We start from the raw sequence: 25,956 nt of genomic DNA, 5'->3' as shown, positions 1-25,956 counted from the left end.
GCTTGTTTCCTCATCTGTAAAATGGGAATAAACATCTCTATGTCCCAGAATGGATGAAGACTTATACATCTAAGGAATCACGAATAACGATCAAAACCACCAAGAATCACTTATCCCAGGTGAGGAGCATGGTGCCATGCCACCAGGGCAAAGCAGAAAAGGATCCAATCAGAACCCAGGGACCCCAAAGAGATGCAAGGGAGGCTTTCGGGTTTGACCTGCTCTGGTAGTTCCCTAACTGGTGCGCCAGGGATCACAGATCCCAGAGGGGTCAGGCAGGTTATATCAAAGGGAAGCAGGACAGCTCAGTGGTCAAGAGCATGGTCTTTGGAGCCAGACTCCCAGCTCACTGGCTGTGTGACCTTGGGTAAGTTACTCAACCTCTCTGTGCCTCACTTCACAAGATTGTTGTGAGGGCAAATGAGGTACATGGGACAAGCCCTGGCACCGAGTGAGCCCTTGGTGAATATTAGCACTATGTTTCTGGGGCCTGGGAGGTAACAGTGGAGGTAAAGGACTGGGATCAAGCAGGTGGATGCGCTTGGGGAGAAAGGGCAGCAGACACTCAGGTCCAGCCATCGTCACTATGCAGGACTGTGGCCTCGCACTGCCAACTTCTCAAGAGAAGCTGAAGATTGGGTTGTCATCTGAAACCTGATTTTTAAAACATATTAGCGACTAACTCAAAACATTTAAAAACTCACTGGGCTAACAGTTTGCTAATTCTGGTGTCGGCATTCTGTGAGCAAAGGGCTCCATGGTCAATAAATTCAGGACACACTGGGTTGAACACAATAGAACAGGTTTCTCCCTACAGGCCTTGTCAGAGCCTTTACAACTCCAAAGTGTCTGTGGTTCTCCAAGAGGGGGCTGCACTTGGTAGCCTCTCTCAAATTCCTGGACCACAGGACTCTTTGTTTTATGGATGTCTTGGCAGGTGTGCCTGGGAGCTTCTCTCTGCTTTGCAAGGGTCACATCTGACCGTAAGCAGAGCCCAGTGGCATTTTTAATTTCCAGGTCTGGTTCCTAAAGGGGCATTTCTCTCTACATTCGAGGATTCTGCTTCTTCCCCCGACCCTCCCATGCTCCCTGCAGTCCGGGTGGAGCCCCCCTTCTGCCTAGAAAGGATACTGTTTTCCGACAGAGGGATTTTTTCTCCTTGTTCGTCATACAGCTCCAGGCTGGTAAGACCGATGTAATAGGGGTCACCCCAGCTGGTCAGGAGCTGAAACTGGAAAATGACTGGAGCATGTTATTAAGGAAAAACAGGCTTAATTTTCTGGAGAACAGAGGGAAACAATTACAAAGATAAAAGGGATATAGATATATAGATATATAGATATATATGTTTATAGAGATGAACGAGAGAAAAAAATGATTTCTTTTTCCTTTGAGACTGAAGTCAATCAAAATGTATGTGGCATGAAATTTTCTTTAATTTAAACTGTGTATGAATGTGTGTATGTGTGTTTTAAGAATTCAAAAGCTTTCTCCAGGCCCCAGGAGGTAGGAGGACAGGCGGGGAGGGTGCGCTCCAGGGAGCTGGCAGGATGGGGACGCATCTGTCACAAACTCAGTATTTAGAGCTGAACAGTGACCAGGACTCAAATTACCTCCTGCCTCAGTTTCCCTGGCTGTAAAATGACACGAACAGAGTGCCTGTTCCCTGCTCCACCCGTTTCAAGTGTGCAGGGTGTGAACGGGGAGGGGGGACGCGGGAGCATCACAGCATTGGGGGGATGGGCCCTGGCAGGGTGACCCCCCCCCACTCCCGCATTGCTGACTGCGCCTCACACAGACAACCAGGCATCCAGCCCTTCCTCAGCTCTGTCCCCCACTGGCTCCCAGCATCCCCAGGAGCAGGCAGGCCGGGAAGCCTGAGAAGTGGTAGGGTGGTCCCCAGGCGATAAAGCCGGAGGGAGAAAAGGCTAGTGAGAGAGCCAGGCTGTCTGTGTTCACTAATCCGGTCCTACCCCTTCCCGGCTAGGTGGCCTGGCAAGTTAGTTAACCTCTCTGTGCCTCAGTTTTCTCAGCTGTGAAATGGGGATGCAGTACCCACCTCACGGGGCTAACACAGGAGGTTCATACAGGTGACCTACTGCAAACAGTGCTGGGTGGCAGAAAGGGTCCAGCACATTTGAGCTATGATTCCTTCTCTCTTCACCTCCTCCCTGCCTGGTTGAAGGAGAGCCCCCAGCCCAGTCCCGGGGTCGGTTCCAGCTTCTCTGGCCCCTCCCAGCTACAGTCCTTGGTGCTGCCTCCTGAACCTCAGCCCACCAGGGGGGCGGGGCCTGGAACTCTTCGGTCCCAGCAGCACCCAGTGTTCCCAAGGACCCGGGAGCTCTCCCATCCTCCCCTTAGTTTCCCTGCATGGGCTCCAGCTGCCTTGGCTGTGGCCTGGCTGAAACCCCAGGGCAGCAGCTGAGGCCCAGACCCCAACTCGGGGCCCGCGAGGAGGCCACAAGGGCCTCGCCCTCTCCCCGGGTTCTGGGCGTAGAGCCAGTGCCTGGGATGCGAGGCGGGTGGAGGAGGGAGGATACAGCCACAGGGCATCAGGGGCGCCTCATAGTCCATGCTCGCCCGCTCCAGGCTCTTTGTGTCCAGTCTGAAAAAACACAGAACAGCACCAGGAAGCAGAGGATTGCAGTGGCCCGAGTCGCTGGTCAGTGATCCCCCGGGGAGGCAGTGGGGGAAGGACAGACAAGCTTCTGGAGTTCCCATCTACTGGGGGAGGCTCGTCACCTCGGGTTTGACTCGCATTCCTCCAAACAACCCTGGGAGGTGGGTACTCTCACATCCCTGGGTTGTGGGTGAGGAAAGTGGAGCACAGGGAAGTGAAGTCACTTGCTCAAGGTCACACAGCTGGGCGGTGGCAGAAGTGGGATGTGACCTGAGGTTGTCTGGTTCCAGGGTCCACACTCTTAATCACCCCACCCGACTTCAGCCCCTTCATGAACAAGGTAAGTCCACACTGTTCTGAGAGCTGAGTGAGACCCACGATGGGCCGATGGGGTGGAGTGCTGGGAGGCGGCAGGCTACCCCAGGCGGTAATCAGGGAAGTGATGTCTGAGCTGAGGAGGAGGCAGCCATGGGAAGAGTCAGAGCTGAGCCTTCCAAGCCGAAGAGCACCCAGAACAAAGGCCCTGAGGTGGGACGGGGCTGGACAGTTGATGTTTGTCCCAGAAAGCAGCCAGATGGGCTGAAGTATGGGGTGGGATGGGAGGCGGGCAGGGAGAGGAGGCAGGGAGGTGGAGAGAGCCCTGAAGTCTTTGCTTCATGATCTTGAGCAAGCGACTTCACTCGCCTGGGCCTCAGTTCCCACATCTGTGAAATGGGCCTAACAATCCCTGCTTCAAAGGGTGGTTGGAAGGATTCCCTGAAGGATGACTACAAAGCATCTGGCTCACAGCAGGCACACGGGAGGGAGCGCCTCTCTCCTCCTCCAGACTCCTCCCCGCGGGGCTTCTCACCCTGGTCCACGGCCAGTGCCCTCCAGCCCTGGCCTGGTTTTATTCAGTTTCAAGGGCAGTGTTATAATTAAGTGACTATTCCCAGTATCTGGCCCAAGGAGTGATCCCAGCTACAGTGGAGGGAAACTCATTTTGTTTTGAGAGCTTGGCCTCTGGTACTTGGACATCAGGGGGTTTAAATGAATAAACTTAACGTGGCATTTACAAATTGTTATGAACTTAATGGCAGCTGAGACGGGCCAAGCAATCCCAGTGAATCCATGAAATGTTAGGCTCTATTTTTCTCTTTGAATCTTTCTAAATCAGGAATACAGAAACAAGAGGAGGAAGGCCCTTCCCCGAATTGGCCAGCAGGCATTTCTGGAATCTAGGCAGGCTTGAGCCTCTCTTCCCAGCAGAAAGCACAATGAAGCATTTAAAATCTCAAGCACTCCAGACTGTGAGAAACCCAAACATCCCCAGACAAGGTGGGTACATCCCCCAGGCTTCCAGAGAGGCTTGGCTAAGCTTTAGAAAACAGCCAAGTTGAAAAGCAATGTGTTTGATCATCATTTCAAAACCCTTTAGGTACACGTTTCAGAGCACGACGCAAAGCCAGCGCCCTTGGGCCGGGAGGGACCGTTCATGGAGCCGCTCCCCTCACCTCTGGGCTGGCGGGGGCAGCGGGCAGGGCTGCAGGTAGTCCACAAAGAGGATTTCTTGAGCAAAATCAAAGTGGCAGTTGCCCGGCCCCTTCCGGATGAGGAAGCCCTCAGGAGGGGAGACGCACAGGCCATCCAGGGAGACGTGGACGACTTTGGCCTAGCAAACAAAAGAAATAACAAGCCTGAAAAGCAGGAGCCAGCGTGAGGAGGGCGGTGAGCGCTGGCGTGGCTGGTGCTGCCGGCAGCTGGCATGTATGACTGGGGGCCTTCACAGAGCCCCCAGGGCTTTCTCCCAGACCAGAACCACTTGGCCGGGGTCCCCTTTCCAGTGCCATCCGTACTCTGTGCTGGGCGCTGGACGGATAGCAGGGGAGCAGGCAGGTGAGGCCCCAGCCACGGTGGACACGTGCAGACCTTCCCCGGTCTACTCAGCTGCAGTGGCCTGAGCAGGTATGACATGGTGGTCAAGGGCATGGACTCAGCTGCTCTGAGATCCACTACGAGTAGTTGGGCAAGTTACTTGACCTCCCTGCCTCAATTTCCTCATCTGTTAAATGGGCTCAACGAGGAGCTGACTTATATAAAGTCTCCAGAACAGAACAGTGCCTTGCGCAAAATACACACTGCACCAGTGTTAGCCTAGACTGATCCTTCTCCAAACCCTGGCTCATACCTCACCTCCTCTCCTAGCACCTTCCCCTGCGACAGAAATGGGCCCCTTCCTGATATTCTTTCTCACAGCCCTTGGCTTGTCCTTTTAAGGGCATGTACTCCCTAGCTGCGTCCTCCGTGGTTTCGGGGTCTCCCCTGATGGCAGAGACCCCAGCTGGATTATCTCTACATCCGCCTCTAGGCCTGGCACACAGTAGGAGTTTGCTGAATTGATTGGATCTGGGCCACCATGGCCCCCTGTTATAGGCCAGATTTTGCCAGCCGGATGGCCAGGATCTGCCAGTAAATGTCAAAGCCTAATGGCAGGATCTGAGGTGGCTCAGCTCTGTTCCCCCGGGGAACGAGGGTGGTAGGTGAGCAGAAAGGGGGCTAAGCCAGTACCCTCTCCGACTCCACATTTTGGAATCAGGGCTCCTTGGCGCCTCACTCCACCTTCATGGTTAGCAGCCCAGCCAGCTGCTGACCAAACTGGTGGTGTTTCACCCCGGGAGACACAGAGGGCTTCTCCGTGAGGAAAGGAAGGGGCCCTGTCCTGGTTCTCATGGATAACAATGTACCCTGGGGCTCTTCACCCTTCAGCATTTAGGGAGCCCCCGTAACTCAGTCAGTCAGTCACAGGGTGCATAAACCTAAAAGGTGTAGAGGGGCTGGAAATGGCGACCCCAAAGCTGTCACTACACCTCCACTCTGCTTTCCTCAAGCCTAATTCCTGCCTGGGCCCTAGGGCTGGACCTGTGACTCAGGCCTGGCCAAACAGAGAACTGTCACCCACTGGCCATGTGGTTGGTTCGGAGCGATGGAACTCGACCAGAACAATCAGCGTGGCTCTTGGGGTTTTGCTGGCTTGCTCTGCTAGACTTGGAGCATGCAGGATGCAAGCCCAGAGCGGCCAGCGTTGGCCCGGAGGAGAAAGCCACCTGAAGTGAAGCTGGCAACAGAGCAAAGCAGAGGTCCAGGAAGTCCCTGTCCCTCTTCTAGGGCCACCACCACCTACTGGGAGCATCTCTGACTTCCCCAGACCCCGGTTCATTGCCTCAGAAGGGGCTTTTATTATCACCTCCATCTTATAGCTAAGGAAACCAGAGTTCAGAGAGGCTAAGCAATTTGCCCAAGGACACACTGGAGGGGTGTGAAGCCCACCTCCTGGAGTGCCAGGCCTGCCTCTAACCTCATGCCAGGGGCTCAGAGCCAGGGTGCCCAGTGGTGCCTTGTGGGGTAGGCATCTGATGCACTTCCCTGGGGAGGGAGGGGCCAGAGTTCCCATTACTCTGCGCCCTGGGATTGCCCTCTCAGATGGCGCTCAGCCCCCCTCCCATGGTGGCCATTCATCACTGGCACCAAGGCTGGTGGGGGCCCGACCTGGGAAGCAGGGGCTCTGGGTCCAACGTTCCCAGGCGGTAAATCCAGGTCGTGGAAGCTCAACTGGAAAGAGGGATTCACTCAAGGGAAGGGAAAGGCCCAGAGGCACGAGTTGAGGCAAAAGAATGTTTCTTTAACGCCAATATAGCTGACATTTTATTCGCGCTCGACCCAAGAGCCTGCTTACAAAGACACCAGGGCGGCCTGGGGAAGGTTTGTAAACTGCACGCTCAGAGGAGCCGCCGGGGGCGGGCTGAGGGCTGCTCACTCCGCTGTGATAAACCACCAGTCTTAAGTCCCTGGACGTATTGAGGACCCAGACCTGGGCTCACAGCATCCTTACAGGCCGGGTCCTGGCTTTGTCAACTTCTGTGGGCCAGAGGCAGGTATCCTCCTCCTCCTCCTCCTTTTACAGATGAGGACACTGAGGTCCAGGGAAGGCGGGCCACTTGCCAAAGGTCACACAGCTGGTAAGGGTCCGAGGGGGGATTCAGACGCAGAGCCTTGTGCATTTAGGGCCCCAACTGCATTGCTATATTTTAGGTGACCTTGTCATCATCACTTCCATGTAGTGGGAGGGGACAAATGTCTCATGGTTCATGGTCACACGGGTCAGAAAATCCCATGAAAGGGGGCACTTCTGATGCTCTTTTCCACATGCCAACAGAGGCCCCTGCTTTTTCACACCCAGAAGGAGAAGAACATAGAGTGGAAATTAAGAGTGTAGGCTCCAAGCTCAGCAGACGTGGACTGGGCCTCTAGCTGTGTGACCTGAGACGAGTGACTGGACCTCTCTGAACCTCAGTTTTCAATACCCTGAAAGATGGGGGTAATAACACCTGCCTCCCAGAGGCTGGGATGCGGGTCCAATGAAATGACAAAGGCGTGAGAAGCCCTCAGCCCGGGCCTGGCCCCCAAAGCGCTCAGTGAACAGCAGGGCTGCAACCGACCACTGTGAGTTGGGGGCTGGGCCTGCTGAGGACCCCTGAACCCCCAGAAGAGACAAGGCGCTGCAGTTCTCCGAGTCTGCCCTGGCCTCTTTAGCCTGCATTTGCTGTTTGCAGAAGAAGGAAAAGGCAGCAGCTCTCTCTCCCTGGCTGTAACCTCCCGCAGCTTCATCTGGAAAGTTCTGAAGGATTTATGCTCCTCTCTGGCAGCCACGCCAGCCATTCATCAAGGCGCTGTTTCCCTGACAGTGGACTGAGCGCGGCTGCTGTTGCCCGGCTTACCCCTCGATAGGTGTCCTCGGGAGATTTATTGTAGTTCCAGAAGCGCAGGCCTGCGATGCTTTCGGCTCTGTCGAAGTGGATCGTGACCACGTGGTCCAGCCCCGGCGAGAAGGGGATCAGCCACATATGCTCATCCTCCATCGTGATGTTGGCTCCATCGATTAACCTGCACTCAGTGGGGAAGGAGCGGAGAGATGGGGGCAGCCCGGTCTGCTGGGAGAACTCACAGTGTAGGGTCTACACCCACTCCTCTCCCCATGGCAGCCCCTGCCTGGCACGAGCCTGGCTGGATCTGGCTCATTAAGGGGAGGTGAGACTAATTAAAGCAACAGTGAGGAGCCATCTCTCATCTGTGAAGTTAGACAGAATAGGAAAACAAGGGGAAAAATAACAGTCTGTGCTGTTAAAGGTACAGTGAAGCAATCATCAAGGTTTTTAAAACGGGGATGGGGGTGTGTGCTATTTTTTAGGACCCTTTAACCCAGAGATCCCATTTCTAGAATTTATTCCCCCTAAGAAAAATTTATTCAACATGTCAAAAAGCTATCTGCACCAAGATACTACTTACATTAGCAACAAATAAGCAAACCCTAAAAGGTCTCAAAATAGGGAAAAGTTCAGTAAATCTGTACGGTAGTTAAAATGACAGTCACAAGGATGACGCAGTGACGGGAAAAGGCAGGCTATGGGACGGCAGGGGCACTGATTTTAATGCTGTAAAATGAGGACAAGGGCCAGGAGAGATTATGCAAAAGTGAAAGATATATTTCTGTCAGAGGGGATGGGGGGGTGACTATTTCTATTTTCCCAAATTTCTATAAAGTGATATATTGACTCCATGGTACATTTTGAAAGAATTCTATTCCTTCTTTCTTGTGCTGGGGGAGAAAGATACTAAAGCACCAGGGTGAACTTGGCAGCTCCTGGCGTGGGACAAGTACAAGAAGGGGCAGGTGCCTCCTGGGGGAGATGGTCTGGCCTGTAGTCACCCAGCCTGGGTCTCCCAGGGCAGCCCGCCACCGCTGGGAGGGAGCCCCCCGCACCCTCATGTTCTAAAAGAGCTTGTCACCACACTGCAGTCCCATCCTGGCCAGTTTCTGGTTCTCCTGCTTGAGACATCCTGACTCATCCTTCCCAACTCTGCCCAGCACACCTCAGCCCAGACCCCAGCCCTGATCTCACTACCACTGAGAGGCCTGGCCCTGGAGATAGGGGCCCAACTCTCAGCCTCTTGGGCGACCCCCTCCCCTCACCCTCCCATTTTCCTGGTGGCTTTGAAGCTGCTGCCCTGGGAGGAACACAGGCTGCTGCCACACTTCCTAGATTTTTTTTTTTTTTAAAACATTCTATTGATTTATTTTGGTGGCGCAGCATGTGGGATCTTAGTTTCCAGACCAGGGATCGAATCCATGCCCCCTGCATTGGGAGCACGGATTCTTAACCACTGGACTGCCAGGGAAGGCCCCACGTTTCCTAGATTTTAAAATAAACTTTATGTTTTTCCTCTTACATTTTGAAGTTTTGGACTTGGAATAAATCTTACAATCGAAGTGTTCATCCAAGGAGGTAATGTTTCTTTTTTTCTCTAAAAGGCTGTTATTAAATTGATGGATGGTGTGTCTTACAATTGCTGGCATCTTAAAACTGAGGAAATTCAGCAATTTAACCCTGGGGTGTTTGTGGAATTAAGCTGACTGAGGTCTAAAGCTAGAGAACCTTCTATTTCCTCCCCAAAGCAATTACCTCTCTGTCCTAGATATGGTGCCACCTCCAAAGCAAAACTACTGCCCAATTCTGAGAGTGGAGAGAACCGATGAAGCATTTATAGCTGACAGTGAAGAGAGGTCCCTATAGACACCCTCAAGAATATCTAAATGATACTTCCTAGCTCTGTCCACAAAAAAAGCCTAGAAACAAGGATTGACCCAGAAGCAATGAGCATCCCTAGAGGCTAGATTATGGTCTCTAAATACCATTTCCCACTAGAAGGAACCTGGGCTTCTTGGAGAAATAGCTGATTCCATGCCTGGGACAATACACATAAAAGAGGAACCTGGACTACCTTGTCACATCAGAAAGCAAGGCAGCTATCAGAGACTACTATTTTACAAAAGGATTTGGGAGGTCCCAATGTCCAAAGAAAGAGGGATCAATTTGAGCATCAATAGGATAAAAACCGTAATAGATTGAAACCCTTCAAACACAGTAGGTTTAAATCCATGAGTTTATGGTAGTCAAAAGCAAACAAATGTTTTAAAGGATGCTAGAGAAACAATTTGCTCTTTTGAAAACTGAAAAATAAAGGGAAGAATCAAACATTTAGATTGTCTTTCCTGTTTGAATTGTACCTCAAAGTAACCAAATAATTGAGGGAAATTTTCCCTTTATTGACAAAAAAAAGAATGATAGGATCAGTGTATCACTGTTTCACAACCCCTAATAGAGTAATAGATCTAACCACTACGTATTGGCTGCCAACATCACAGAAAGCCTGACAACCAGATATTCCATGAGTCCTGAAGGGAATACACAGTGACATCCACGCCCTGATGGTTATGTCTTGCCCTAATGGTCAAACCTCAATCTGATCAGGCCTCTAGATCTGGTGAACAATTTACAAGAAATACAGGGGCCTGAAGAACAGGCTAAACAATACCATAGCGATGCAGCCAGTAAAATCCAGACTCAACAGGGCAAAAACCCTGGTTTCTTCAACAGATAATTTATAAGGAAAAAAAGAAGAAAGATGGAAGGGAACCTAGAGATTATGAGAGGCTTAAGAGACATATCAACCTACAAAGGAACTTACTTACAAAACAGAAATAGACTCACAGTCATAGAAAACAAACTTACGGTTACCAAAGTGAAAAGAGGTGGGGGAGGGATAAATTAGGAGTTTGGGATTAAAATGTACACACTACTATATATAAAAGAGACAACCAACAAGGACCCACTGTGTAGCACAGGGAACTCTACTCAATATTTTGTAATAACCTGTAATGGAAAAGAATCTAAAAAAGGAACATGAATATATAGATATATATATCTGAATCACTTTGCTGCTTACCCTAAACTAACACAACATTGTAAATCAACTATATTTCAATAAAAAATTTTTTTAAAATAAATAAATAAAATTTTAAAATTAAAAAAAAAAAATTATTTTTTGGCCGCGCCACTCGGTTTGCGGGATCCCAGTTCCCCGACCAGGGATCGAACCCGGGCCCTCTGCAGTGGAATTGTGGAGTCCTAACCACTGGACTGCCAGGGAATTCCCCCCACATTTTTTTAAAACGAGGCATAACAACCAATCACAATGTATGGACCTTACCTGGATGTCAATTCAAGGAACAAACTGTTATAAAAGGGGGAAAAAGATGGTCAGGGAAATAGAAACATGCTGGATATCTAGTAATTTAAGAAATGACTGTTAGTTATTTAGGTGGAATAATGGTACTCAGATTATGTTTAAGTCCTTATTGTTTAGAGCTACATACTGAAATATGTAGAGATGAAATACTATCAGACCTGGGATTTGCTGCAGCACAATCTGGGTAGAGGGTGGGTGCGGATGAACAAGCAGGGCCAGCCATGAGCTGATCACCTTTCCAATCGGCAGCGGGGACCACAGTGTGCAGGAGTGTGACTCGCCAAGATGGCCCGCGAGCAGGCAATGACAGCAGGCTGTGAGGGCCGCTGCTAAGGGGCACCTTAGAGGAAAGCAGGTAGGAGCCCACCATGGACCCCACACATGCTCTGGGCCAGGGAGGGGCGCAGCTGTGATGTGGCAATCCCCCTCCCGCCCTCCATCCATGGGAATTATTGTCCCCATTCTACTGAAAAGGAAACTGAGGCATAATTTAGCGGTTAAATGTATGGGTGTTGGTCTCCCATGGACCTGTGTTCAAATCATGACTCTGCCACTCAACTAGTGTGGGTGACAATTTTAACCTCTCTGTACCTCAGTTTCTTCACCTGTAGAGCGTGGGCCTCTTTGGGCTGTTTGAGGTTTAAATGAATGAATATCTGCAACCTGCTTAGCATGGTCCAGTGTCTGGCATTTAATAAATGCTCAAAAAATGGCAGTTATAATTTCCGTTATTATTATTATTATCACGACTATTATTATTGGAGAGGTTAAGAAACTAGCTGGTAAGGGGCAGAGACAGGATTTGAACTCTCATCCCTCTGACTCCCCTAGACTCTTCTTGTTTGCACCTCCAGGCAGGGCCTAAGCCTGACAGCTGTCCTGATTCAGGGGGGCCAAGTGCCAGTCTGCAGGTTCTGGGGCCCCGTGGATCAATGCTATATTCAGGCTTGTGTTCTCTTATTGACTTGACCCAACCTGGGCTTATGAGTCTGACAAATGCAGAGGAAAGTGCAGCTGTAGCCACCTGTGGAGACTTCCTCAGCCATCACCTCTGACCTCGGGGAGGGGAAAGCTTTCAGCCCCCGAGAGGTGGGGTCCCTCACGCCTAAACACCGAGCTAAAGGCTTACCAAGCAGCCACCATGTGCGAGGCCCATGCTAAGCACCGTGAAGAAAACACAAAGCACACCTGGGTCTGGAAGCAGGAGACCCTGGCTTCCAATCCTGCCTACCTCTTGCAGTTGTGAGGCCCTTTCCTGGGCCTCAGTTTCCCTTGAGTATAAAATGGGCAGACCCCAGACCTCACGGGGTGGCTGGGAGAAGGTGGAATAGGAGATGCCGGCTGATGGTTGAGTCTGAAACCTACGATACAGATCAGGTCCCCGAACCCCTGCTGTCATGAGCTTTGTGCTTCTTACAGACACTCACTTGTCCAGGGTCCGGGAGTCGTTGGTGTACTCAGGAAGGTCATTTAAGTCTCTGGGGGAGGCAGAGATCTGGTGCAGGTTGATGGGCAGTGCCTGGCCGTCCTTGCCCACCACTTCCAGGCCTGTGAGCCCCAGGTAATGCAGGTCTCCCCAGGAGGCGGTGAAATTCAGCTGGAGGCCTGCAGCAGGAAGAAAAGTGTCCCGTGAACATCAGAGGTTCCAGAGGAGGTACCCAAGATGGAGAGAGGAAGAGGAGTGATCTTCAGCCTCTGCATTCTACCAACTGGAAAGCCCAGACTTTAATGAGAGGGCCTTCAGAGTGGGCTCTGCACCTTTCCTCTCGGTGGCCCTTGGGCCTGGGTCACCACTGATGCTCAGGAAATGTCTGCAGGATGAGTGCGCCGGTGTGGTTTAAACTTGCACACAGCCCTGAGTCTTTTCTCCACTTATCAATCACGTTGCCCACCCCATGCTTAACACCTTAGCGTGGCTTCCCATGCTGCTTGGCCAGCAGGCTTCGTCATCTGCCTTCTGCCTACTTCTCTAACCTCATCTTGCACCCAAAATCCCTTGCTCCACTCAGACTGTCTTTCAATCCTTCAATATTCACATTCCCCTCTCCCACCACAGGGCCTTTGCACATGCTGTTCTCTCCCTCCTGAACTCACACGGCCTAGGCTAACTTGTGCTCATCCTTCAGACCCCAGCTACTTCCTCAGGGAAGCCCTCCCAACTTCTTTGACCACATCAAGCCTCCACTCACAGCCTGCCATGTCACTGTGAACTTCCCCTTGCATGCTCTGGTCACCACTGTGATCTTGTGATCGTTTGGTAAATACCCATCTGCCCTGAGGGCAGAAATCCCATCTGTTTTGCTAGCTCACTGTGCCCCCAGAGCTTGGCACAGTACCTGCCACACAGTAGGAGCTCAGTACAGATGGAATGATTAAACAAGTAACTAAATAGAGGAGGCTGCAGCAGTGAGCCACAGCGTCGGAAATGGACATTTTATGCAAATTGGCTGCTACCATGAGGATTCAAGGTAAAGGATTCAAGGTAAAGGAAGTGACCCATGGTGACACTCCCATGCTCTTGCCCTTGTTCCACCCCTTCTCCATCAGGGAGCATTTGGGAGTGAACTTCTGGGCAAAACTGCCCAGGTGAGTCATTCATTTGCCCAGAAAGTGCAAAGCCGATGAATCTATCCAATATCTGGCTGGAGTTTCTCTTTCCTGAATGGTCTCCCGTTACAGCAGGACCAGGACCAAGCCCCATAAACTCTTCTACCCTTGGAGAACTGGGGGCCTACTTTAGCACTCTTTTGGGTGGCTGTGTTCCAAAGAGTCACACTCGTTGCCACTTTCACAGAATGCCAGCACCGTAGCACTGGAGGAAGGAAGCCTGGATTCACGCAGCTCCACCCATTTCAGCTCAGGGAGGTTGCAGACGTCCTTGCAGCTGGAAGGGAGGCCAAGCCACGTGACCTCCCTGGAGCATGGCTTCCTCTCCTACGCCCCTGTCGTTTCCAACATACATTTTGTAACTTGGTCTCAGATCCCTCCCCTCTGCCCTCCATGGTGCCAAGGTAACTCTGAGAATCTTGGGGGCACATGAAACAGATGTGTGACCAGCGTGGTCCTGGGTACATCGTAGCTTCTCACAGCACCAGAAGCCTGCAAAATGGCCACAAATTCCTCCCACCGAGTCCTTGCCTCTTTGCAATGTGATTTTGCCGCTTCTCCCATCCAGAAGTGGAGTCTATTTCTTCACTTCCTGAATCTGGGCCATGTGATTTGCTTTGGCCAATGGGACAGAAGCAAAAGTGAAGCACGCAGAGGCTGTAAAGCGCATGTATACAGGGGTTTGGCCTCTCTTTCCACACCTGGAGTCTTGCCATGTGAAGGAGACAGGCTAGCCTCCCAATTGCAGGCCATGTGGGTGAAGACATCCTAGGTCATTCAGCTGCCAGCCCATCTGCCAGCTTACTAGACACATGAGCAGGGCCAGCAGAGGCCAGCCCGGCTCAGATGCAAAGGAATGCCCAGCCAAGCCACTGAATTATGATAAATCACAATTAATGGTGGTTATATTAAGCTGCTAAATTTGGGGTTGGTTTGTTTCACAGCAGAAGCTAACTGATGCATTCCTTCTCATGATGAGTCTGTGTTCAATTGTCATCTCCTCAGAGAGGCCCTGCCAGCCACCTGAACTCAAATAGCACCCTCTCCCATCACTCTCAAAACCCTTCCTCTGCTTTATTTTTTGTCACAAGATGTTCTACATTGATTTGCTTATTTGTTTTCATCAGTCTTTCCCACTAAGATGGAAGCTCCCTGAGGGCAGGGGCTCTGTTAGCTGTGTTTCACTGTTGTTATCTCCAGAGCCTAGAATATTGCCTGAAAACAGATGGTCCATTAAGGCTTTTTTAAAAAAAATAAATGATTGATTGAAGAGTATGTGTTTAGTAGATACGTGTAGGTAAATGAATCAAAATACAATCATTTGAGTTTCACCAAAATCACAGTCAATGGTAAACATATTGCTACTATGGTACCAAGCCCTGTTCTTGGCACTGGAGATTCAGGGGTAAATACATAGCAAAATCTCTCTAGGAGCTTCCACTGCAGTGAAGACAGACAATGAACACACACCAAAAAAATAATCTGATAGTTCCACAGAGTGATGAATACCATGAAAAAAATGAAAGAGATAAGACAGGGACTAACTAAGCAGGAATAGGGCTGGCCACGGAGGGCCTTTCTGAGGAGGTGACATTTGAGCTGAGAGCTGGGTGATAAGAAGGAGGCCGCCATTCTGTAGCATTTCTGGAAGAACATTCTAGGCTGAGAGGGCAGGAAGGGCAAAGGCCCTGGGATGGGAACATATTTGATCTGTGGTTGGAACCAAGTGACTGAGGTAGAAGGTGGAGGAAAACGAGGTCAGAAGGTTAGGTGGAGGCCAGATCACGTCACGAAGTCTGGACTTTCTTCTCTGCAGTGGGCAGCTAGGGAGGCTTAGATGTGGAAGCCGAGAAGTGACATGATCGGACCTGTGTCTTGGAAAGCGCACTGGGGTTGGACTCCATAGGGAGGCCAGGGAGGAGGCAATTGGGATACCCGTGGCCGGGACAAAGGCGGTAGTGGTGAAAACGGGGGCAAAGTGGACAGATTCAGGACCTGTTTTGGAGACAGCCTTGCCAGGGCTCTCAATGGCCTGTATGGAATTAACGAAGAGAGAAAATGTTTCTGACCCAAGGGACAGAGTAGCTGTGGGTACCATTCCTGAGATGGAGAAGGCCTGGAGGTGGAGGAGGGAGTGGATGTAGATCAGGGGGATCCCTGTGAGGGAGAAATGCCACCTCCCCCTCGAAACAAGAGGCAGCACCCCAGACGCTCCCAAGCCTGCCACCCCTTTGTCTGCCTGGCAAGATGCACTATGATGCCATCTAATCGAGTCTGCTCTGAAAGTGATGGCTCTCCTTTTTGAGCTGATATCCGTGTTCCATATTCATTTTCCTCTGGTGTATCAATTAGTATTTATATAAATGGAAATTAATTTTGTTATTTCTCTCCCATGTTTCAACTCTCTCAGCTCCTTTCCTATTCATCACCGCTGATATTTGCAAAACTTCCAAAATTAGTGTCATCTGCAAATTAGCAAGTTATATATCCCCGTTCAAAACATTAATAGGATTGGCCGTATTTAGCAACCCCAACGCATCCTCTCTGGGTCACTTTATCAAAGCTCTCTTCATTTGCACAGGCTGGGAAAGTAGGGTTAGGATTTGGGATACAATGAGGAAAAAGCCAAAGGTTCAGAGAAGAGAGATTCGGAAATCACAGGCCTCAAAACGGGCAGAGGGTCCTTGATCAGGAGGTTCTTCTGCCTTCCTGCTGAGTAGAGACGCAGAGAAATTACACTTTCCTTGCAGCAAAAAGGTCTGGGAGCGCTACTCCAGGGCAAAACTCCCAAAGGCACTGAAATAACATTTCTGAGAAAGCTCAGAAGCCGGTTCAGTGGGACAGACATTTACAGACAGCATCTTTGGGGAAATCATCAGATGCAGCATCTTTGGGGAAATCATCAGATGAAGAGGACACTGGCTGCTTCTGGCCTGCCTGCCTGCCTGCCTGCCTGCCTTCCTTCATTCCTTCCTTCCTTCCTTCCTTCCTTCCTTCCTTCCTCCCTCCCTCCCTCCCTTCCTCTGGTTATGGCACTCTAACCTCCTCTGAAGCACTGTATGGGAGGCTGACTCCTCACCCTTGGCTCCAAAGATGGGCTTCTGACCCAGGCTGGGCCAATTCGTGTTTTCCATCACACCCTCTTCCCTCCCCGCCAAGGTGAGCCACCGTGATTATTAGTTAAGGATGGGCACGTGACCTGAGCCAGGTGAGGAGACAATTCTGGGACAACTGTTGGACTTATTGGGAAACAGAAGTTCTTTTACCTGGGATTACCAGGTAGAGCTTCTAGGAGCTCCCAGGTGGACAGAGTCTGAATGGGAGACGGACAAGAGAGTGAGAAACAGGGCAGAAAGATGCAGGGAGATGCCAAGGCTTGATGACGTCGTTTGCACACCTGGATCCAGCAGTACGGGGAAACTAGCAACGCCTGATCTTTTCAGTTGCATAAGCTAAGGAATTCTCTTTTTTGCTTAACTCAATTGGAATTCAAGTTCCATTGTTCCCCCCCTGCCCCCGCCCCCCAGGATCCTGACCAACCTAGGGGAGTCCAGACTGAACAAGAAATGACTGCTGTCTTCCAGGACCTTACAGCTCTGTGGGGATGCTGACTCTTCCCAAAGACCTCTGAGGTCAGGCAGCCTCTCAGGGAGTGTGTAGAGTGGTGAGGACCTGGGCTTTGAATTCAGATATGCTTGGTCCCGTTCTTGGCCTTGTACTAGCTGTGTGACTTTGGGTGGCTTTCTCAATTTCTCGGAGCCTCAGTTTCCTAATCTAATCTGAAAAATGGGAAGAATAAGAGCTGTGAGTGAGATAAGGGAGGGAAAGCCCCAGCACAGTGCCTGAATGGGATACACAACCAAGCCTCAAACCAGGCTCTTCACTACATTAGGTTGGCTTTTAAATTACTCGGTTGTCCCAAAGTCCCAAAGTAATTGAGAGAGAGTTCTGGAGAGTAAGGGGCTGTGAGGATTCAAAGGAAGACTTTGTCTTTTCTAAGAGGTAATTTGTCCTTGTGGAGTGAGGGAGGGAGAGCTGAATTCTCAGTGGGCACCGTGGGGAAGGCTTCTGGGGATGGGATGGGATTACAGCAAGGCCTTAAGAAGGCGGAGTGGAGGACAGTGTGGGGCACCGCCCAGATCCCACCTCCCATCCCCAGGGCTGAAGGGCTCATCCCTCCAGTGGCTGGGAGTGCTGACGGCTGACAGCTCACAGCTGAGTCCCCCCACTTGTGACTAACCTTGGCTTTGCCCCTCCCCAGCCCATATCCAGTGACATGTTAACACAGGAGTGTAAAGGCCCAGCCCCCTCACTCAACTCAGGGACAACTTTCAGGGGACTTTGCAGCTCCCTGTGGAGCTGGCAGAGGGCTTGGTGTGACTGCCCCGTGGCCCAGTTCTCCCTCTGCCCAGCCCTGCTTCCTGCCCTCCCCCAAAAGCATGCCCCAGTCAACTCCATCTCAGAGGCTGCTTCTTGGGAACCCAATCGACAGTCGACATCTTCTCAATGGCAGGAATGGAGAGTGAGGGAACAGAAGCCTGCAGGGGGAGGCTGGGGCGGGGAGGAGCGGAGCAAGGAGGGGGCTAAACTCTGACACATTCCGCTTCGGCTTCGTTCTGGAGATGATGGTGGGGATGTGGGGAGGGGGGCGTGACAATGGCACGTCTCTTCTTTTCAGAAGATAACTGGAGGCAGATGACAGGCACAAGGGGGCAAGAAAGAGCAGCAGGGGGACTTCCCTGGTGGCGCAGTGGTTAAGAATCTGCCTGACAATGCAGGGGACACGGGTTCGAGCCCTGGTCCGGGAAGATCCCACATGCCGCGGAGCAGCTAAGCCCGTGCGCCACAACTACTGAGCCCGCGCGCCTAGAGCCCATGCTCCGCAACAAGAGAAGCCACCGCAATGCAAAGCCCGCACACCGCAACAAAGAGTAGCCCCTGCTTGCCGCAACTAGAGAAAGCCTGCGCACAGCAAAGAAGACCCAACGCAGCCAAAAATAAAAAAATTTAGAAATTAAAAAAAAAAGAAAGAGCAGGAGGGGAGGCCGCAGCGAGCAAGCCCGCAGAGCCTTGTGAACAGGGAACTGGTGGGAGAGATCACAGCGCTACGCTGGGCCTGAGGATTCCCTGGGATGCAGGCAGAGGTGCTGGTGGGAAGTACGCGGAGTAAGAGAGGAACTGGCTGGAAGGGCACACAGGCAGAGGAGACAGAAGAACAGACAGTGGGACCCAGACGGGATCTGCTCAGAGGCCACCAAACAGCAGCCGGCTGGCCGAACACACGTGTTTTGTTTGGCTCATAGGGCGTTTTAAAATACTGTAAAATTAGTCACCAACATTGAAAAATCTGGAGATTTCATGTAAAAATCCAGATTTCTGACTTCTCAGAAGACCTGGCACCTGGGCTGGTACTCCTTCTGCCCCACCCCACCGAGCGCCAGGAAGATGCAGACTTTCTCTGCCGCAGCACCTGCTCTGTGGTCCAGTTTGAAGGAGCAACTCAAACCCTTGACTGACAGATGCCCAGGTCTCTCTGGCTCTTATGTCTTCTTGCTCTATAACTTCTGGGCTCTAACTGCCGCCTCCTGGGTCAGGGCTGTAGCTAACACGTAAGACGTCTGCGTGTGAAATGCAGAAGTGCCCCTCTGGGAGGGCACACTGCCAGGAGGACCCCTCCTCTGAAGGGATGCAGCCCTGCCCGGGCCAGTGTCGCCAGTGCAGGCTGGTTTCAGCCCTGACTTATCCCAGGGCCTGGTGTCTCTGTGCCAAGGTACAACCTGCCCAACTGTCCCGGGAAACCCTGCCCCAAGTGGCCATGACTCCCTCCCCACCCCCGACCCGTGAAGGTCCTCCTTCCCCTGACACTGCCCCCAGAGAGGGTACTCACAGATGCCGTGGTAGATGCCCGGCTCTGGTGTGGTGACTTCAGGGACAGTGGGGCTGGGGGGCAGCTCTGGCTCAGGGGTCTGCACACAGGTTGGAGAGAAGCAGAGAGAAAGGGGGTGACTTTAGTGATACCCACGCAGCTCACTGGACATCTTCCCAGCTAGATGCCTACTCTGTGCCCCAGGTAAGCCCCAGATAAGTCCCGGTGTCTTTTCTGGTGTTTTCTGCCCTGGTGGGAGCTCCATGACTGGTAATATGGGCGGGCCCAGAAACCCTGAGTGCATCTGAGTCCTTGCCGGAAGTTCTTACTGTAGGGGAGGAGTTTGACACTAACCAGCTCAGGTGATTAGATTTTCTGGGACAGGGAAGGGCCCTATCTAGTTTATCTAGTGAACTAGAGGAAGGGGGGAGGGAGAGAGATCGGGAGGGAGGGATGGAGGGAAGGAGAAGAAAGAATTCAAACGTAGAGAGTGGTTCTCAACCCTGGGGCCTGTGCATCTGCATTTTTAAAACCTCCTCTGTGATTCCCATGGGCAGGCAGATAAAGAACCCTTCGTCTACAGACACGGTGGGCTGCCACACCCTGCTTCTTGGGTCTCTGTGTAAACTCTTTTCATTAGATCTCTGCACCGTAATTCAGGGTAGAAGTGCCTGTACTACTTCACAGACAGGAAAGCTGAGATGCAAAAAGAGGTGAAGTCGCTTTTCTGGATCTTAGAGTTTTTAGTGGGGATGGTGTTTCGGTACCCAGTGACACCCTGATGACCCCTCAGTCCAGCCCCTAGGGACAGCTCCTCCAGGCCCCTGCCCAGCTATGGGGAGGAGGGAAAGGAAGCCTGTCTGCCAGAAGTTAACCCCTGACCCTGAGTGGCCTCCCGGAAAGCTGCTGCCCTGGAACCCACGTGCCTTCTGCTGCGTTCCCTGGCGCCCTGCCCTCCCTGAGCCTCCTGCCACGCCCCCTGGTGGATGCACCGACCGGGACACCTAGGCGGGCGTGGGGCGGCTCCAGCCCAGCCACCTGCTAGGGGTGGGACACTGACGTGGCCTCCCTGAGCTCGAGGTCCTATCTCTAAGGCAGAGAGAGTGATCCCTCCCTGCCCCTCCCAGGACTAGATCCTATCAGAGCTCCTGAGCAGGGACTTTGCCATTTGGAAAATGTTGGGGGAATGAAAGACCTCAAGGCCATCTCCCAGCTGGAGGCCTGCGCAGCAAAGCCAGACCACGGACATGTTTTGTGGCCCGCAGAAGGGTTGAAAACATCATGGATTAGTTGCCAACATTTCTTAATGGGGAGATTTTTACATAACAATCCAGATTTCTGGCTTTCTTTGAAAAAATCAGGACAACCATCAACAATGAGCTAGCCTGTCTGAGTGGGCGGGGCAGGGGCATGTCACTGCACCGCCTTGGTCATGACCTTCTTGTGGCCGAACCTTTTGTCCGTGGTTCCTGGTTCTTTCCACTCTTCCCCCCATCCTCTTTAACCGTCTCCTCTTTCTCCTGTGGCCTCAGGAACATCCCCGGAGACCCTGGTGTCTCTTCACCTTGATTACCCGTCTTTGACTTGGGCTGACCCTTGCCCTGAAGGTCATCTTTCATTTTTGATAATTTGTCCATTAAAAGCACAGACTTTGGAGTCCTACATTCAAGTTCTAGCCTTGTTACTTTCCCAAGATGTGCCCTTGGGCGAGGCCCTTAGCCTGTCTGAGCCTTGGTTTCCTAAACGGGGATGTGAATCATCTCTACCCCAAGGGCTGTCAGGAGGGTTAAACACGGTAACAAGGTGCTTCCACAACTGGATCACGGTATGTGCCCAAGAAGTGATTGCCAGGATCATCATTCTTTTCATTCTCAAGTCCGCCTATTAAAAGCATTTCTAGCCCTTCCATCAAAAACAACAGTGAGTGATCAAAACGCAACCCAAAGCAAAAATTCCCCTGAGACTGCCAACCTCTAAATTACAGAAATGACACAGAACTGACTTCCCCTAGCTCTGATTAAAATTTGAATACTTCCTTCACTTTGGTTTAGAAAAAAATTAAAAAAAATTAGAGAATAAAATATGACCTACAGAACAAAAATGAAGCAGAAAAAATGGGAAATGTCAAAACGGGAGCACCAGCGGCTTAAAGGAGATCCATCTTCATTCCTCCTGGTATACTCCGAGTCAGGAGAAGAAACCTCTCTGGGGCGCCCACCCGCCTCCAGTCCTACCCGGTCATCAGCCCACGAGCCAGCCTGGGTGTAGGGCCTCTCCTCCCACTGGCCGTCGGCCGTGCTGGGCCTCCTCAGCGCCTGCTCGCACTGCAGGCTGCACGGGCTCTCCACGTCCAAGTCAAACGTCTCATCAGAACAGAAGATGGCCTCAAGAATGTCCTCATCGGTTGTGAATAAGATCGTGTCTCCAAAGTGCTCTGGAGCTGACAGGGGTACCAGGAAGACAGAAGAGTCAGCTCACCCCATGTCCCAGTGATGTGCAGACCAGGAACCTAAACCCATCAATCTTTGGGCTAGAAAGTCCCAAACCACTAACAGGTCTTGATTTGTGTAACTGAGCCTTATTCTTCTTTACGTATTTGCAAATGGAATTCACGGACCATAAGAACCACATAGATTTAATGAAGGCACCTAATCTAATGAGAATCACTGTGGTCTGTCATGAAATAAGGGATGTTTCTTAGGCGCGGGTGAGGCACGGTAGCTGATGCGGTTGGTGCCCCATCCAGATCCTTTGCCGATCCTTATAGGGGGCCTTCCTGGAAGGGTGTGGGAGTTACGTCCCAACCAGGGGAGTCTGAGGGTTCCAAAGCCCTGCTGCTTTGCCTTAAGGCAGGACAGACCCTGCAATTTACACTCCAGAGCTCCCCTTGGGATCAGGCTGAGGCTGGGCTTCCCCTGAAACGACATCCTTGCCTAGCTTCTCCCCTGACCCTTCCATATCCTACACCCCTCTCTGCCCTACAGGGTCTCCTGAGAGCACTCCCTCCATAACTCACTTGCACTCATCAGGCTCAGGCCCTAGGAAGCTAAGTAAGGCTGGTACCCAGGGGAGGCGTTTCAATGAGGTCAGCTCTTTCACACCCAGCAGCAAAAGGCGAGGAGCGGGCCAGCTCTTGGAAAGGAGAGAGACCTGTCTGTCACTGGCTAGCCACTAAGTTTAGTTTTTCCTCAGAGCCTCAGCGAGTAGCAGGTAGGGGCTTCGAGGGCATTCTTACAGACATACTGTACCTCCCGTCAGGGTTCCTGAGGCCTTGGCGATTTCTCCCTTAAAGATGCACTGTGTATCTAACAGCATCGTGATGTCCTTCACACCCCGGAAGGAATGTATCCGCGATTTATTGTAATTCCAGATCCTGATCAGGGCGACTTGGCAAGGCTGCAGGAAGTCGATGGAGATGGAGTGGGACTTGCCCGGCGTGAAGGGGGCCAGCCAGACATGCATGTCGTCCTGGGTCCTATTCACCCCGTCGATAAGGTTGGTGACCACACGGGGGTCTTTCCCATAGGCCGGTAAGATATTGATGTCCGGGGGGTCGGCTTGAATGTTCGCAATTCGCACCGGCTCTCCCTTGGAACTGAATATTTCTATCCCGTTCAGGCCCACGTAGTGCCTGTCCCCCCACGTGGACTTGATGTCCACGACCAAGTGCTGTCCATAAGGCAAGACGGGGATTTTAAAGTCACCCCCGTCATCTATCTCTAGGGAGCCGTGGTCCTGTCCTTTCATGGGCTCCGGCTTCTCCTCCTTCCAGGGGTGCGGCTGGTCGCTGTGCCGGCTGCTCTTCTGCTGCTGCAGGAACTCATCCAGGATGTCGCCTTGGAACTCCACGTTGGAGAGCCGTCCCCGGTGGGAGTGGTCAAAGACGGTGAGGGAGCTCCACGACTCACGTAAGGTGTGTTCCTGCTCGCTGTGCCACTGGGGCCGCAGTGGCGTCCGGGTGGACCAGGCATCTTCTGGAAGGAAGGACACAGGAGAGGCGAAGCCCCATTAGTGGCGTGTGTGGAAGTGGGGACGCTTAGAGATCGTTTCACCCAGTGGCTCTCAGCTGGGTGGGGGTCACCCTCAGGGGGAAATTCTAGAAACCAGTGGGTGGTTCGACGCTCTTGGCCGTCTCAGTGCCTATTGGCCCTGCTGGCACTTGAAGGGTGGGACCAGGGATGCGACTGTCCCTCACTGCCGGGGATGGTTCCAGGCACAGAGTACGCTCTCTTGTCTCAGGCACCATTCAGGTCGGTAAAATAATTGTTTATGGTCACCCGAGTCTGGAACCTAGTTGTTTTACAAAGAGCAAAGTGTTTCTCGATGTACTTTGAATTTTCTAAGAATGCGACCACCATGCAAATGAAGGGGACACTCTCTGCTTGTGTGAGAACCTTTTCAGAAACTCACACGACCCAGGGCGATGCCGCGCCTGCGCCTGCGGAGTCTGAGTCAGCAGCCCCAGGGTCTGCTCTGACGGCCGTCACAGCCACGTGACTCTAACGGGGTGTTTCAAAGACTGCCTAATAGCAGGCGGAAGGCTTGTGAAAGAATGTTACATGGGAAAAAAAAGAGCCAGATAGGCCATTTTAGATGCGGCCTCTCGTAGTGTGGGCGGCATGTCCCGACGTGTTAATATCATCGTGTCTGCGTGGTGAGTAGGAAAGACTTGTACTTTCCTCTTTGACACCTTATCTTCTAAGTTCCCTACGTGTATTATTTTTATAATCAGGGACACATTCTATTAAAAAACCAAACAACTCAGGTACATTACAAGGCAAGGAATTTACTTCTACTTGTGGTTAAATTGGCTCCAAGAGCCGAAGCTGCATCTGGGGCATGCGGAGAACACGGGCCTGGCCCTCAGAGGCATGGCTCTGAAGGCGCTGCTCTCCTCCCTGTAGAATATTAAAGTCCTGGCGTGTGCATCTAAGCAGCGGCCGGTCCTCACGGCCACGCCATGGCTAACTGCCATCTAAGGGTGTCATTCTGGAAAAACAGCAGCTGATGACACTGACATTCTGTTTTTCCTTCTTTCATATCGTGCTGCACCCTGCACTCCATTTTCTGCCTGTCTCCTCGGGGGCCTGGTCCCATCAATTATCTCCTCTCTCCAGAATCTTCAATCACTCCTTCCCCACTGGCATCTTCCCCTCTCTCTGCCTGCAGACATACATAAATCTCTCCTACCTGAAAGAAAAAGGAAGCTGACCTGATCTTGGGGCTCCCTCCCGCCACCGTCCTATTTTCTCCCTCCTTTCACCAAAGACACTGCATCCTCATCACCACTGCCCTCTCTCACCACCATCACCCTCTCTCAGCCCCCTGAAACTTGGCTCCTGTGTGCAGACTTGTTGTTTTGCCCACCCAGACTCCACTTCTCCTTCTCCTAGGAACAAGATTCTGATTTTCCCCATCTTCAGTCCACGCAGATTAGGCAAACACTGACAGCATCCTTCCAAGCTGGGCTCATGAAAGGAACTACGGGGAGAGAGAGGGGCTCTCTTTAAATTGGCACTGCTGAGCCGGTAGGATGGAGGGGTGGAGTTGTTGGTGGCCATTTGCTACACCGTGTGGGGGGAGCCTGGCTGAGAATGAAGCCAACCTGGGGAACGTGAGCTGAGAGATGGAGAGTCCTGATGACAATCATTTGAGCCCCTGGATCCAGCTGCGCCTGAAGTCAAACTCTTTGTGGTTTTCTGTTCCTGGCATCCATAAGGGTCCTCTATTTCCCACAACCCTCCACTGAAGTGACTTTCTCCAAGTACACAATGACTCCAAGTACACAACCTTTTCTCAGTCCTCCTTCCCTGCTTGACATCCCAGGCAAAGCTCCTCCACTCAGCAGTGCCCCCTCCACCAGCTTAGGAGACATCATCCCTCCCTGGTTCCCCACTTCCCCGGCCAACAGCTCCTCTCTTTGTGTCATGGCGCCCTCCACTCCTCCCTGCACTCGAAGTCTGGTTGCGCCCAAACCCCTCAGCTCCATGCCGTCCTCTCCCAACACTGCCCTCGTCCAGCTCCCGGCTCCCATGCAGGCCCTGCTCACTGACATCAGCCAAGTTCTGGCCTCTCTTCCTGGGGTTCCGTCTTCCAAGTCCAAAGACCCCTTGGGCGGTCCAGACATGTCCACTCTGTCACTTCAAACTCCGGGTACCTAAAATGGAGTTTGTCATCAACCCCTCTAATTGGCATTATCTCTACTACATTGGGAATAAAGAAAATCTAACTCCTCACTGTGCCCCTAGGGCCCTGAGTGTGGGCCCCCAACTCCCAGCTGACTTCTCCAGCCCAGCCTCACAGCCTTCTCTCCACGAGCATCCCACTCCAGCCACGCCAGCCTTTCATTCCATGGACACAAGTCTCTCCTCGCCTCAGAGTCTTTGCCCTTACTGTGCCCTCTGCCAGGAACGCTCTTCCCCCACGGCCCCACTTCGCTGGCTCTTCTTGACACCCTCCTTCTTGGAGAGGCCTTTTCTGCCCTGTTCCCTGCTGCATCCCAGGGCCTGGCACAGAACCTGGTGCCTGGAAGTGCTCAATAAGTATGTGCCAGTAAAGGGACGGGTGGTTGGCGCCACCATCACGTACCCCCTGTGCTCTGGGCTGGAAGCCGAGGGACTCCCCCTCCACCTGTCAGTTCTCCTGCACCTCCTGTCCTCTCCCCTCCTTCTCAGCTGTCATTAACAAGACCCCAGGAGTTCCTTCCATCCTTTCTTCCGGGCATGAGGCTTAACATCTG

The 25,956-nt window shown here is 52.0% G+C and overlaps 1 protein-coding gene across 6 annotated transcripts in view; it reads right to left on the bottom strand.

Moving 5' to 3' along the window:
• Positions 1 to 25,956, bottom strand: part of KATNIP (katanin interacting protein) — a 192,162-nt gene that overhangs the window by 6,088 nt on the left and 160,118 nt on the right. For 3 of the 6 annotated variants that reach the window (XM_059896806.1, XM_059896808.1, XM_059896809.1), the window contains exons 15-22: positions 22,466 to 23,191; positions 21,452 to 21,657; positions 19,239 to 19,317; positions 12,172 to 12,349; positions 7,375 to 7,540; positions 4,114 to 4,271; positions 2,541 to 2,605; positions 1,132 to 1,242 (exon numbers count right to left, since the gene is read on the bottom strand). In XM_059896806.1, coding sequence (XP_059752789.1) covers positions 1,132 to 1,242; positions 2,541 to 2,605; positions 4,114 to 4,271; positions 7,375 to 7,540; positions 12,172 to 12,349; positions 19,239 to 19,317; positions 21,452 to 21,657; positions 22,466 to 23,191 — 1,689 coding nt within the window. The remainder of the gene's footprint in view (positions 1 to 1,131; positions 1,243 to 2,540; positions 2,606 to 4,113; positions 4,272 to 7,374; positions 7,541 to 12,171; positions 12,350 to 19,238; positions 19,318 to 21,451; positions 21,658 to 22,465; positions 23,192 to 25,956) is intronic. The other 3 variants (XM_059896807.1, XM_059896811.1, XM_059896810.1) reach the window with 3 other exon arrangements.

This window comes from Balaenoptera ricei, chromosome 15 (genome assembly GCF_028023285.1).
Source record: "Balaenoptera ricei isolate mBalRic1 chromosome 15, mBalRic1.hap2, whole genome shotgun sequence".
In the NCBI taxonomy this organism is placed as follows: Eukaryota; Metazoa; Chordata; class Mammalia; order Artiodactyla; family Balaenopteridae; genus Balaenoptera; species Balaenoptera ricei.
Note: the sequence above shows the minus strand (reverse complement) of the source record. Positions and strands in the feature narration are given on the sequence as shown.